Source organism: Ahaetulla prasina, chromosome 3 (genome assembly GCF_028640845.1).
Source record: "Ahaetulla prasina isolate Xishuangbanna chromosome 3, ASM2864084v1, whole genome shotgun sequence".
NCBI classification, from domain to species: Eukaryota; Metazoa; Chordata; class Lepidosauria; order Squamata; family Colubridae; genus Ahaetulla; species Ahaetulla prasina.
The window spans coordinates 177,465,398-177,477,779 of NC_080541.1; the positions used below are offsets into that span (position 1 = coordinate 177,465,398).

The following is a 12,382-nucleotide window of genomic DNA, read 5'->3' on the forward strand; positions in this document are numbered from 1 at the left end:
GATTCCACTCTGGAAAGACTGAAGAATGGGAGAAACTATAGTTTTTCATATCTAATATTGAAATTGCCTCTGTTTTATCAGTAAATATTCCAGGACCTACTAAATTGTAATGCTTATTTTCTCTCTTCTGAGCCTATCATTTCACCCCTTATGTCTGGCATTTCCCCCTCTTTTCAGAATCCTGGCATACTAAGAATTGCAGTACATTACATTGGACGTAGGAACAGCAACATTATGATGCAATAACCATATAAATAAATAAAAGCAACCATAAGCTTTTGTCCTACTAGCGACTACAAGACGCAAAATTGGCTTTTATAGACACTATTTGCTAAAAATAGCCATTAAGTCTGCCTCACTTGATGAGGGCCAATAGCATCAGTATTATAAAGGAGAAGCAATAACAGGGCACTCTTCTCAGTATAGAAATAAACAACAAAACAGAAGATGAATCAAATCAGAACAATAGATGGTTATTGTAAAATCCAACAACAAGAATATTAAACTCATAATTTAGGAACTATGCAAACAAATGCCAACCTTCCCATTTTTAAAATTCTCTTCCTAAAACATGGCACAGCTGGCCTTAGATGTTTATTACAATTATTTCAAAGGATGTTTTTTTCTTTCACATAATCATCTTCTCAGTTACATTTCTCTGATTTATTTAGAAGAAAGGTAGGCTATCATTTTGCCCTGAGGGATGCATCTGGTGCTGGGTTCAATATTTGGAGCGGTATTCTTTCCCATATTAAAAGTAAACAATTCAGTTTGGCTATTACCAAAACTAGGAAGAGATGGAAATAATAACTCCTGCCCTAAAGGGAATTTGCATTGGTGGATTCCAAAGCCAGACCCTCTCCATTTAGAATATTTGTGTTCTACATTTCTTCTTTTCAATAAATAGTTGTTTTACTACAAAGAGAATTGAAGCTTTTAAAAATTACATTTATAGATTGCTGTTCTTCTGAAAGATTCTCAGAGTTTACAAAGACAAAATACACAGTCAATCAATATGCAGTTTAAAAAATGCAGCAATAAAAGATCCAGAAATCAGTGAGGTTGGGAGCCAACTTGTACTCTATTGGTAATGGTTACCACCAAAGCCCCCTGCACCTCTCTAATGTGGGGAATTATTAACTATTATTAGTTTTGAAGTGCAGATGTTTGCATATGTATTCAAAGATAAGCCAATAGCATTTATGCCCCAAATAAATAAGACTAGGTTTCTAGTCTGTGCTAAAATATTCCACTGATTATCTGCCTACTGTGTATAAAGTCCTCTTTATTCATTATAAATCTGTAACACTATACAAAGTGCATTTTATGCTATTCAACTGTACATTCAGTAATGTTTGTTTATAAGTTATATAAAAAAGTTCCATTCAACATTTATTTTTGTTTATTTTTTATTTCTGTCATTTTTATCTTTAATTCATTAACTATCGAAGAATAAATTTGGCATTAAAGGGAAAACAGAAGCTATAATCATTATGTGAAATCAGAATATATTTGAATAAAGTACAATTATTTTTCCAAATTTATTTTTGAAGACAAATAACTATTCCTCTAAGATTTCACTTCTACTGCCCCAAAATGTTAAATCTCATTGAGATTTGAATTTACATAGTCTCTAAGACATTGTGTGTGGGGGTAGGATGTTACTGCTCTATTTACTCAGAGGACCAGGTCATCATTAAAACTTTACTACTTAACAATAACAACTCAGCAAATAGAGTATGATATAAATTGTTTCCTTTTGGGAGACTGACCAATAAATCTATTCCTCCATGTTTAATTACTCTCTGACTTGTCATAAATTATTATAGTCTCTTTTTTCCCTTTTCTTTCCCCTCTTTATTTTGTGCAATTGTCAACTCTCATTTATCTTACAGTTTCTTCCTCAAGGTTATCTTAGCTTTCTGATTGCCTTCATTATAAATCAATTTATCCTGAACTTGCCTTCTATAGAGTAACAAGTTACTTTTTAATCACATGTGCTATTTCAGGGAGTTGGCCAATAATATGAAATGGAAAGGAAGTGATTTAATTTCATATCATCTCATATTATCAATAATGGACATCTAATGTAACTTTAAGGTAAGGCCAGTTTCTAATTCTAAATATATGTTGGCTATGTGCTTTAAAATATTTGCACAGACTGTTCAAAGTTATGACAGATCTCCCCAGAGCTATTTTTGACTCATTTTTGGAGTTATGATGACCGCACACACAGCACACAGTTATGACATCACATTTTGGGTTCTTGGTCATTAGCTCTCCTTTATGACCATTTGCAGCTTTCTGAGATGATATGACCACATTTCTGACTTTTTTTTGCTAGTTTCTGGCATTTACTTCCAGTTTCCAGCAAAAAATGCCCATTGGGGAAAATGGATTTGCTTAATGACTGTGGTGTCAACAACCATTCCCCCCCCCAAAAAAAAAGGTCACAAAAGTTCAAATCCAGTCACATGATGCTTTGTTTACAACTATAATTTCAGGCTCAACTACAGTCGTAAGTCAAGGACTACCTGTACTGGTCTTTGTAAACTTAAGTCATATCACTAGGTACTACAGTTAGTCCTTGAGTTATGACTATAATTGATCCCAAAATTTATGCCGTTCAGTGAAACATTTGTTAAGCGAGTTTGTCCCATTTTAGGACTTTTCTTGCCACAGGTAACTGTGGCATCATTGCATTTGTTAAGTTAGTAACATGGTTTTAAAATGAATCTGGATTTCTCATTGATTTGGCTTGACAGAAAGTCTCAAAAGCTGATCACATGACCCTGGGACACTGCAGCTGTCATAAATATGAATCAGCTGCCAAGCATCTGAATTTTGATTGTGTGACCATAGGGGTGCTGCAATGGTCATAAGTCTGAAAAACAGTTATAAGTCACTTTTTCAGTGCCATTGTAACTTTGAATGGTCACTAAATGAACTGTTGTTAAGTCGAGGACTACCTGTATACCTATGTGGAAGAAAGACACAAAAGGAAAACCTATGGAAGAAATTGGCATTGAAGGTCTTTGCAAAAAAAAAAGTATATATGTGGAGGCAGTATGCTGACTCTGTAAACTGCTTAGAGCTCTATGAAGCGGTATATAAGTCTAAGTGCTATTGCTATCTTTAAACATTTTTTTCTTATGAAAGTTCGTTTGAGAAAGAAATTTGATACTGATCATTCAGGCCGTAGGCCTATATGTGTATTTCAATACTCTGAGATATTGAACAGTCCTCTGTAAGGAAACAGTCCTCTGCCCACCTATGGGTACAAGATTATGGCTTTTTGCAGGGGGTGTCTTCCCTGCCTTTATCTGTGGGAAGTGGCAGCTCACACAGGGCCTTCTCATGGGCCCAGAGGTTTCTTCAGCAACTGACTGCACTATGCCATGGATGAACCATTATTCCGAGATCACAGCATGACACAGAAAGAGGCGGGACTGTTCAACAGTCCTTGTGTATTGAGATCCACATGTGACTGAATCATCGGAACAGAGCTATGTCTCATGTACTTATCTTAGTGTTCTTTTTAACCTTATTAGACTTATTCTTAATTATGCATCCTTGCAGGAATGTGCTGGCAAGTACTTAAAAGAATTTAGCTACATTTCTGCCTATCAAGCAATTCTGAAAAGAGGTATGTTTGCACCGAATGATTTTTATCTTGGCCCAGTTCTTTCCAAACAGTTTCAGCTATTATAGCATGAGTGGATCACACTCAAGCTTGTCCTGTCTAGTAAAATTAGTTTATCTAATTTTACACAGAGAATCTCTGCAGCAAAACTCTGATAGAGCGCAAATTCTTTGTGTGAAGGATCAAGTAGTAAGTGACGTGAAAGATGCCAAGAGGCCAAGATGCTGCCTGGCGGAGCAGACACCTTAGTGCTAGGAAACAGGTTCAAAGAAAGCAGCTTCTTGTATCTCTTCAAAAAGGAAGGATGACATTTCTTTCTGCAGACTTGTGCTTGTTCTTCGTGCTAGGACAATCACATCCACAGTAATATAAGGAGTTCCCCTTGTATTGGTTATGGTACCAGAAACAAGCTGACTGGTTTTAATTAATCCTTTCCAAATACAAGTATTCTCAACTAACAACTCTAGCAACTGTTCCAAGTTACAGTAGCATCGAAAAAAGTGACTTAATACTGCTCCTCACATTTATGACAGTTGCAGCATTCCCATGGTCACGTAATCAGAATTTGGATGCTTGACAACTGGCATGTATTTACAACAGGTTGCAGTATCCCATGGTCATGTGATCACCATTTGCAATCTTCCCAGCAGGCTTCTTACAAGGAAAGACAAGCCAGCTTTGTTTAACATCTGTGTGATTCACCTAACAGCTACAGTGATTCGCTTAACAACCATGGCAAAGAAGGTTGTAAATTTAGGCATGACTCACTTAACAATTGTCTTGCTTAGCAGTGGGAATTATGGTCCCAACTGTGGTCGTAAGTCAAGGAATACATACACAGTTTTCATCATTGCTTAAAGTTATCCTTAAATCCATGGAACTCAAGCATAACTGGATTTTAGAAAGACGTTATGCATTTTTAGCATTATTGTTTGCCCATAGTTAAGAATAATAGGCTGAATTAACAACTAATAGTTATTGACTTTTTAAATTATTGCGCAACCTCTATTTGATTCATTGAACATAGTATTTGCAGGTCTTAACTCAAATGTGTTTCTTCCAATAAAGTCTGTACACACAGAACCTGTTATATTATGAGGCCTGTCTGGTAGTGGGAAGTTTGGATAGTCCAATCCTTCGCTACCACTAGTTGTCTATGGAGATTCTCAAGATATCCAGGTCATGGTTGTCCCAAAGGTGCTTTTTTCCCCAAAAACCAACTGGGCTTTGTTTTTCCTTGAAGACATTTCGGTTCTTGTCCAAGAAGCTTCTTCAGTTCTGACTGAATGGTGGAGGGTGGAAGGATTTATACAGGTAGTCCTCGACTTACAACAGTTCATTTAGTGACCGTTCGAAGTTATAACGGCACTGAAAAAAAGTGACTTATGACCATTTTTCACACTTATGACCACTGCAGCATCCCCAAGTTCACATGACTTACATTTGGATGCTTGACAACTGATTCATGTTTATGACGGTTGCTGTGACCTGGGGTCATGTGAACCCCTTTTGCAATCTTCTGACAAGCAGATACAGTGGAGAAGCCAGATTCACTTAACAACTGTGTTAGTAACTTAACAACTGTAGTGATTCACTTAACAAATGTGGCAGGAAAAGTTGTAAAATGGGGCAAAACTCACTTAACAAATTTCTCACATAACAAACATAAATTCGTGGCTCAATTGTGGTTGTAAATTGAGGATCACCTGTATTCGTTGCAGTCATCTGTTTGTTAGCACCCCGAGAATTGTGGAGGCCACTTGGAGGTGTATCTTTGCCCTCAGGGTCAGCTGAATAGTGCAAATGGGTGAGGAACCTTCTTGGAACTGCTGAAAGGATTGTGTGTTGTAAACAGGAGCTAGGTGGTGTCATATCCTTCTCCTGTTGAGAGAGGGTTGTTCAATCATAATGAAGATGGCCTCTTTGTCCCTTCTTTCAAACCAGCAGTCCTCTCCATCCACAATATGGATTTTGCTGTCTTCAGAAGTGTGGCCTTTGTCTTTCAAATGCAGGTGGACTGCTGAATCTGTTCCTGAAGGGTTTGTTCTCTTATGTTGTGCCATGTGTTTGTGAAGCAATTGTTTTGTTTCTTCAATGTACAGATCTGTACAGGTCTCATTGCACTGTACTGCATATCTCATATTGCTCAGTTTGTGTCTGGGTGTTTTACCCTTGGGGTGGACAAACTTCTGCCTTAGTGTATTTTTAGGTTTAAAGTGTGTACCTATATTGTGTTGGTTGAAAATCGTCCTGAGCTTTTCAGATAGCTTTTTCCATCCTGCAATGTATGGAATGACAACATTGCTTCGTTTGTTGTTCATTTCAGGTGACCCTGAGGCCACAGATAAACCCCTAAGTGGCCTCCACAACTCTCAGAAAGAGTACTAATGACCAGATGACTGCAAGGAATATAAGTCCTTTCATCCTTCATTATTCAGTCAAAACTGAAGAAGCTTCTTGGATAACAAGCAAAATGTATTCAAGGAAAAAGTTTCCAGTTGCCTTTTGAAAAAAAGCATCTTTGGAACTACCACTGATTATTGTGTCTTTGTTTTTCTTGGAGGGGCTTTGAGTCAGTGTTGACTACTGGCAAGTACCTAGACAAGTCCATGCAGTTTCCTTGTTAAGATATTCAGAAGTGGCTTACTACTGCCTCTTTCCTAGGACTGAGAAAGTGTTTGGCTCAAGATCACCCAGTTGGCTTTGGGCCTAATGGTTCTAGTCTGGTGCCTTAAACTACTATCTCAAACTGGGCTCTTTATCACTGATATGCTACAGCACTATTCCCATTGCACATTATTAAAGACCAGGCAATCTAATTACCAGAAATTAAATTTATCATAATGTAAATTTATTTTACAAAAATATAAAAATCCCTCTTCTTTGACCCTCTTTGCAGAAAGAGAAACAAGAACCTCTTTGCAGAAAGAGAAACAAGAGCAACCAATAGATTTAAACTTAATGTCAGCCGCTTTAATCTAGATTGCAGAAAATATGACTTCTGTAACAGAATCATCAGTGCTTGGAATACTTTACCTGACTCTGTGGTCTCTTCTCATAATCCTAAAAGCTTTAACGAAAAACTTTCTACTATTGACCTCACCCCATTCCTAAGAGGACCATAAGGGGCGTGCATATGCTAAAAAACTTCCCAAGGCAACATTAAAGAATTATGTGCCATGAAAAACAAATAATATCAGAATTAACGTGCAATATTAGTTAGACCTTTCAGTCAGAATAACAGTAATTTTGCTCCCTACCATAATCTCATCTAGACACCCTTGGAGAAGAATGCCTTTAAATCAGTTTCTTCTGCAGAAAAAGTTTAATCTTGCATTCTGACCAGCTTTTTTTATTGATGTAGAAATATAGCAGGAATAGGATTATAGTGTACAAACAAGTTTATGTAAGAGAAAGCAGTGATAGAGATTATTGTTTAGCTATCTTTACTTTTTGGGGTGTTAAGATCTATTTTTTTGGGACAAAGGAGGCACGAAAACAAATATATGTATATATGTACAGAAATCGCAGGGAAAAATAAGCATTTCTTCCCTTCCCTTCCCCTCCCTTAACCCCTACTGATGCCAAGCAAAAAACCACCATCATGGCAGAAGTCTCATGTGCTCCCAAGCAATTAAATTATAAGGTAATTATATGGCTACAGCAACATGTACAATGATCTTACATATCCCTTATTTTGTTTACTCAGATGTAAGAAGCCAAGGAAAACAACTCCTAATTGTATATAAAACAGGTATAAATATGGTCTGGGAGTTAAGAGAATTACAAAAAAAATATTGGTCAACTGGTTAGGATATCTATTTTGTTTTGCAAAACAAAGCATCTGCATAAATATTGTCTGGCTAACAGTACCTGTGGCAAACTTCCACAGGAGACAATTTACGTAGTAACCTGTCTTTTACATACTATGGGCTTTATCACAATTCTGCAGCTTGGAATCCAACCTTGTAAAGATTATGTGCAATAAAATGGAGTTCTATTCCAAAATGTATGCTTTACAAGCACAACGGTTAAATAGAAAATGAGCCATACATGCAGGGCTGAAAAATCTTCCTAGCAGAAGCTGGGCTCATGTCACCTTATCTGCAGACGCAGCCAACCAGTCAGCTAGATGAACAACCTGCTTTTCACATCAAGACTTGAGGCCACAGTTTACTGCACTACTTAAAATCCAAAGGGAGTTCTCTATCTAAATGAAGACTCAGCAAACAGGGAATCAGGCTGGTTTTGAGAAGTTCCTTTGGCTTGGCAAGCTAGGCATTCAGGTGAAACATTAGCTTTCCTAAGTCTGTTTGCAAGCCTGGACAAAGGGAAAAGCCCTTAAAAGAGAACATAGATGAAAACATGCAATTGCTTTTCCAACAGTGTTAAGATTGACATACATTCAAATAAACATTTCTACCCCTCCTGCTCTCTAGAGACAGAGTATTCGTTTTACTAGATTTGGTCTGATTTTTTTTTTATAATAATACAAAAAGTATGAGGTCAAGCATGATCACATTACAGTTGTGAAATGGGTGTTTATATTCAGCTCTAAGCATATTTTAAACTTCAGCTTTTTGTAAGTTTGTCAAAATTGTTTTGTAAAATGGAAAAGCAGCTGTAGAAAATGAGGTCTAAACACTATGAGAGCAACTGAGAAAGTGAGAAGCTATCTTCCAGCATGTCATTTGTGTCTTTCCTTAGAATAACCATTCCTGGGTTTCGTAAAGGCAGCTTTCTGTCATAAATGGTCTATGTATGTATGTTCAGAAGTGGCTGGGAGTGAGAAAGGGAAGGAAGGGAGGGAGGGAGGAAAGAGGGAAGAAATGTTCTATTTAAACAAGCAGTTGTTAGAATCTAGACTCTGGTTAAAAATAAAATATGGGTTTAACTGCCCATCAAAGGCTACTAAACTGCAGGCTTCCTCCCCACCCCCTTTTAGACAAGTGTCAGACCTTTAACCGTGAAGGGTCTCTAACATCACTTTTTCTTGGCTGATGCAAAATTTTATCTCCTTGTAAAACACCCCAGAAAAAAAGCATTCTCTTAATGAAGTACTGGATTCTTTAACCTACAAAGAGAAATCAAGGCTCTTCCTATTTTGAGCGCAGGAATGAAACAGAGATTTGAAAATAGTCTGGCAAAATGGCTTTATGAAACAAACTGCAGCTGGATCACAGCAGGAATTGCAACTATTCTAATAGGTTCAGCAATTATCCCTGTTGTAGAGGAAGTGTTGATCAACAGAACACATGAAAGCTACATCTATTCCTGGGCCAATGTAATATAATGCTCACCTGCCAGAGAAAAGATCAAACCTAGGAAGAAAAATCCACTAATTTTACAGAGCCCCAAAAGTCTTTCTTTTTGTCTTTCCGTCTTTCCTTCTTTTACTTTTTCTCCCCCACATCTTTCCCCCTCCCCCCATGAATGAATGATGAAAAGACAGATTTTGACATTGACTGTTTCAATCTTACCATCACTCATATTACCCCCAAAGGAAAGGGTCTTCCAGAGCTTGAATTCATGGGTTAGGGATTTTAGTTTCATCACTCACAAAGCATCACTGAAGTATTCTCTTGCTGCAGTGTTGAATGGGTGATCTGAGAGGCAATGATCATGGAAGAGAAGGGGGAAAGGGATGGAAGCTTGCCTTCTCAAACTTTACCTCGCACATAAAGGTTTGCTGGAGCAGAGTAACGGGTCCCTGCACTGTTTGTAGCGACACATTCATATTTGCCTTGATCCGACTCCTCACTGTTTTCAATTTGTAGAGCCCCTATGTAGAAACAAAACACAACGACACTGGTTATAACAAGATGTATGTTACTGCTCTGTACCCTTATTCCAAACATGAACACAAGAGGACAGATGATGCCTGTTGCTTTTTGTAGGGTATCCATGCTTGTTACTATAAAGCATCTGTTGTGCCCAGTCTTCACAGCTTTATAGTCAAACAAATTATTGATACTTTTTCAGTTGCTTTTTATGTACCGAATAAATTTCTCCCATATGGAGAAACCATCAAAAGAATCCAGACTTAAAATAATTAGGCTGAATATTTTTTCCAGAGCAAAATATTATACAATATTTTAAATTGTTGTAAATAGTTCTATGTGTTATATGAACACAAAAACAAAATACAACCCCAATAAACACACAATAAATAAATAAATAAATCCAAAGGAATCTAATCTTAGTTCACTATCTTCCTTTAACTATCTTAATCTATAAAATACACTTCATTCCACAACAAACTATTATTAATTTACCCTTAAGCCTAGCAATAAAAAGGACCACAACTTTTTCACCTTGAAAAATCCCTCGTTTCTATTTATTTTACCTATAATTATATTGTTCTGTCTACTAACAACATCAACAAGAACCAACATCAGTAGATAGTACAACCATAACCTTTGAAAGTTTATCTAAAGATTTTCCAGGCCATACATTTTCTACTCACTAAATCCTGTGCTGTTGGTTTTTCCTCTCAATGTACTTAATAGTAACATAACTTGATATTTCATTGGTTTTGCTGCTTTGAATTTTAAGCTATTTCAAATTTTAAAATACATCTTGGATGAGACCATGCTACCATTTCCTTTCTTTAAAAAGAGCCCAAATAGCAATCATATCAATCCAAGCAACCAGGATGAATACTAAACTCTGGCTATTTCATATTAATTCACATTACAGATAAATATATCGAAACAGTATCCTTTTTCCTTATCTTGCCACTGTGAATGAACTAAGTTCTATTCTGTTGTCTTCCAGATTATGGGAGATGTAGGTTTAAAATGATAAAGGCAAAAAATAAGTAAACAATGAACATTTTAAGCAACCCTGATACTGCTATTCCAAGAATGGGATCTGCTCAGTGGTGGATTCAAGTAATTTAACAACCGGTTCTTTGCCCTAATGATTTCTTCCAACAACCAGTTTGCCAAACTGTTCAGAAAGTTAACAACCGGTTCTCCCGAAGTGGTGCGAACTGGCTGAATCCCACCACTGGACCTGCTACTTCTTGGGGAATAAATACTTCATTTGTGATTCCAGAAGCTGAGATTCCATAGATAGTTGAAGGCAGCTTTCACTCACAAAAATTATGTACACTCTTGAACCAAGAGAAAAGGCATTAACCTGTCTGCTTGTCAGAGTCTGAATCCATTTCTGTTTGCTAAAGAAAACAGCACCATGAACAGAAATTGCTGTTTCTGGCCTCCCACTCCAAGGCATGGAGGTTAAATTCAGTTTTCATATTATTGGAATAGAAGGAAAAATAATGTGAATCAACTACTGTCTCCTAAATCATTTACAACAATAAATTGAGACTGCAGTATAAATCTGTATCTCAGGAGAACTAATGAAGTTCATTATGTTCTGCTATTTCATAAAAATGATATAGAGAGCCCTCTCTATTGTTGTATCAAGTCTGGAAAATAAAAATAAACTGGGCTCCTGCTACCTTCTAAGGGGCCTTTCATACTTTGTACTTTTAAACAGCCTGAAAGTTTATGCCTTTGCTGTTTAGGTATTTATACGAAGTGTGCAAGAAACAATTTTGTGACTTAAAAGATTGGGCTCAGAAAACTGCTTTTGCATGTTAGAACAGTGGACAGTGAAGACTTAATGGTACTTTCTTGAGACTTGTGTTTAGCTTCCACTTTCTCTAAATTTAGAAAATCTGTAAATTTATGCCCCCTCCACAAAACTTATATAAATTATCTTTTGAATATTAATTATATTTTACACTTTTTATATTTTAATTATTGTTAGACATTCCGAGTATAAAACAAATATATTATTTGAACAGTGTGCCAATAACAATTGGAGGGAAGCACCAGAAAAAGGGGATAGACCATTTGTTCCTTGACTGGGGATAGATCCATATATCCAAGCTGTGGGTAGGTGAGTGCATGTATGGATGATTACAATATTGAGTCCTCTCTCTAGTGTAGGTACATGTGCTACCTGCCCTAGAGTGTAAACGGCAGATGAAAATCATTTGAGTGGCAACGAGGAAGGCTTTATAAAAAGGGGTTAGAGGAAAAAACCTGTGGATTTTCCTTTAGTCTCTATTTTTTTAGGTAGGGCTAAGGCTACAAATTAGAAATATCCTAGATTTTACTGACTCTGCTTCCATTTTAACACAATGTTTGGAAAGGAAGACGTCTGAATAGCAGGAACTGGAAATCTTTTGCATGACTTCATTTCACATAAGAGTGCAGGATTACAAGAAGCATGTATTAATTCTGGGCAAATGCTATTTTTTATTTCGAGTGGATCAAAGTGGCAATTCTGTACAGAGTTATAGGAGGATAAAATTAGCTACAGACAAATGAGAGCCATGTCTGTGTTGCTCTGTAAATATGCATTTCTAATAATCACATGAACCTCACAGAATGACAACCAAAATACCTCCAAGCCCAATTTATTGGCAATTAGGCAAGAAAGGGAATCAACCCGGCAATTTTCCTGTTGAAGCTCATTATGATCCTGCTTAATTGTTTCCTCCCTGAGGTTTATGATTGGCATGTCAGATCTGGACTGAAACTGAGTTTTTGTGATTTCTGCAAGGACTGCAGTCACTGCAAGATCTTTGAACTGAGCAGCTCACAAGGCAAATATAGGAATACAATTCAGCCACCAATTGGCTTTTTTAGATATATCATACATCTAGACTTCAAACACCTTTTCTTTTTTATTCCACTTTAGAAAGGAGGGAGGGAGATTTGC

The 12,382-nt window shown here is 36.8% G+C and overlaps 1 protein-coding gene across 1 annotated transcript in view; it reads right to left on the reverse strand.

Moving 5' to 3' along the window:
• PTPRF (protein tyrosine phosphatase receptor type F) overlaps window positions 1-12,382 on the reverse strand; it is a 609,016-nt gene that overhangs the window by 103,313 nt on the left and 493,321 nt on the right. Inside the window, exon 7 of the mRNA XM_058175103.1 lies at window positions 9,315-9,425. Coding sequence (XP_058031086.1) covers window positions 9,315-9,425 — 111 coding nt within the window. The remainder of the gene's footprint in view (window positions 1-9,314; window positions 9,426-12,382) is intronic.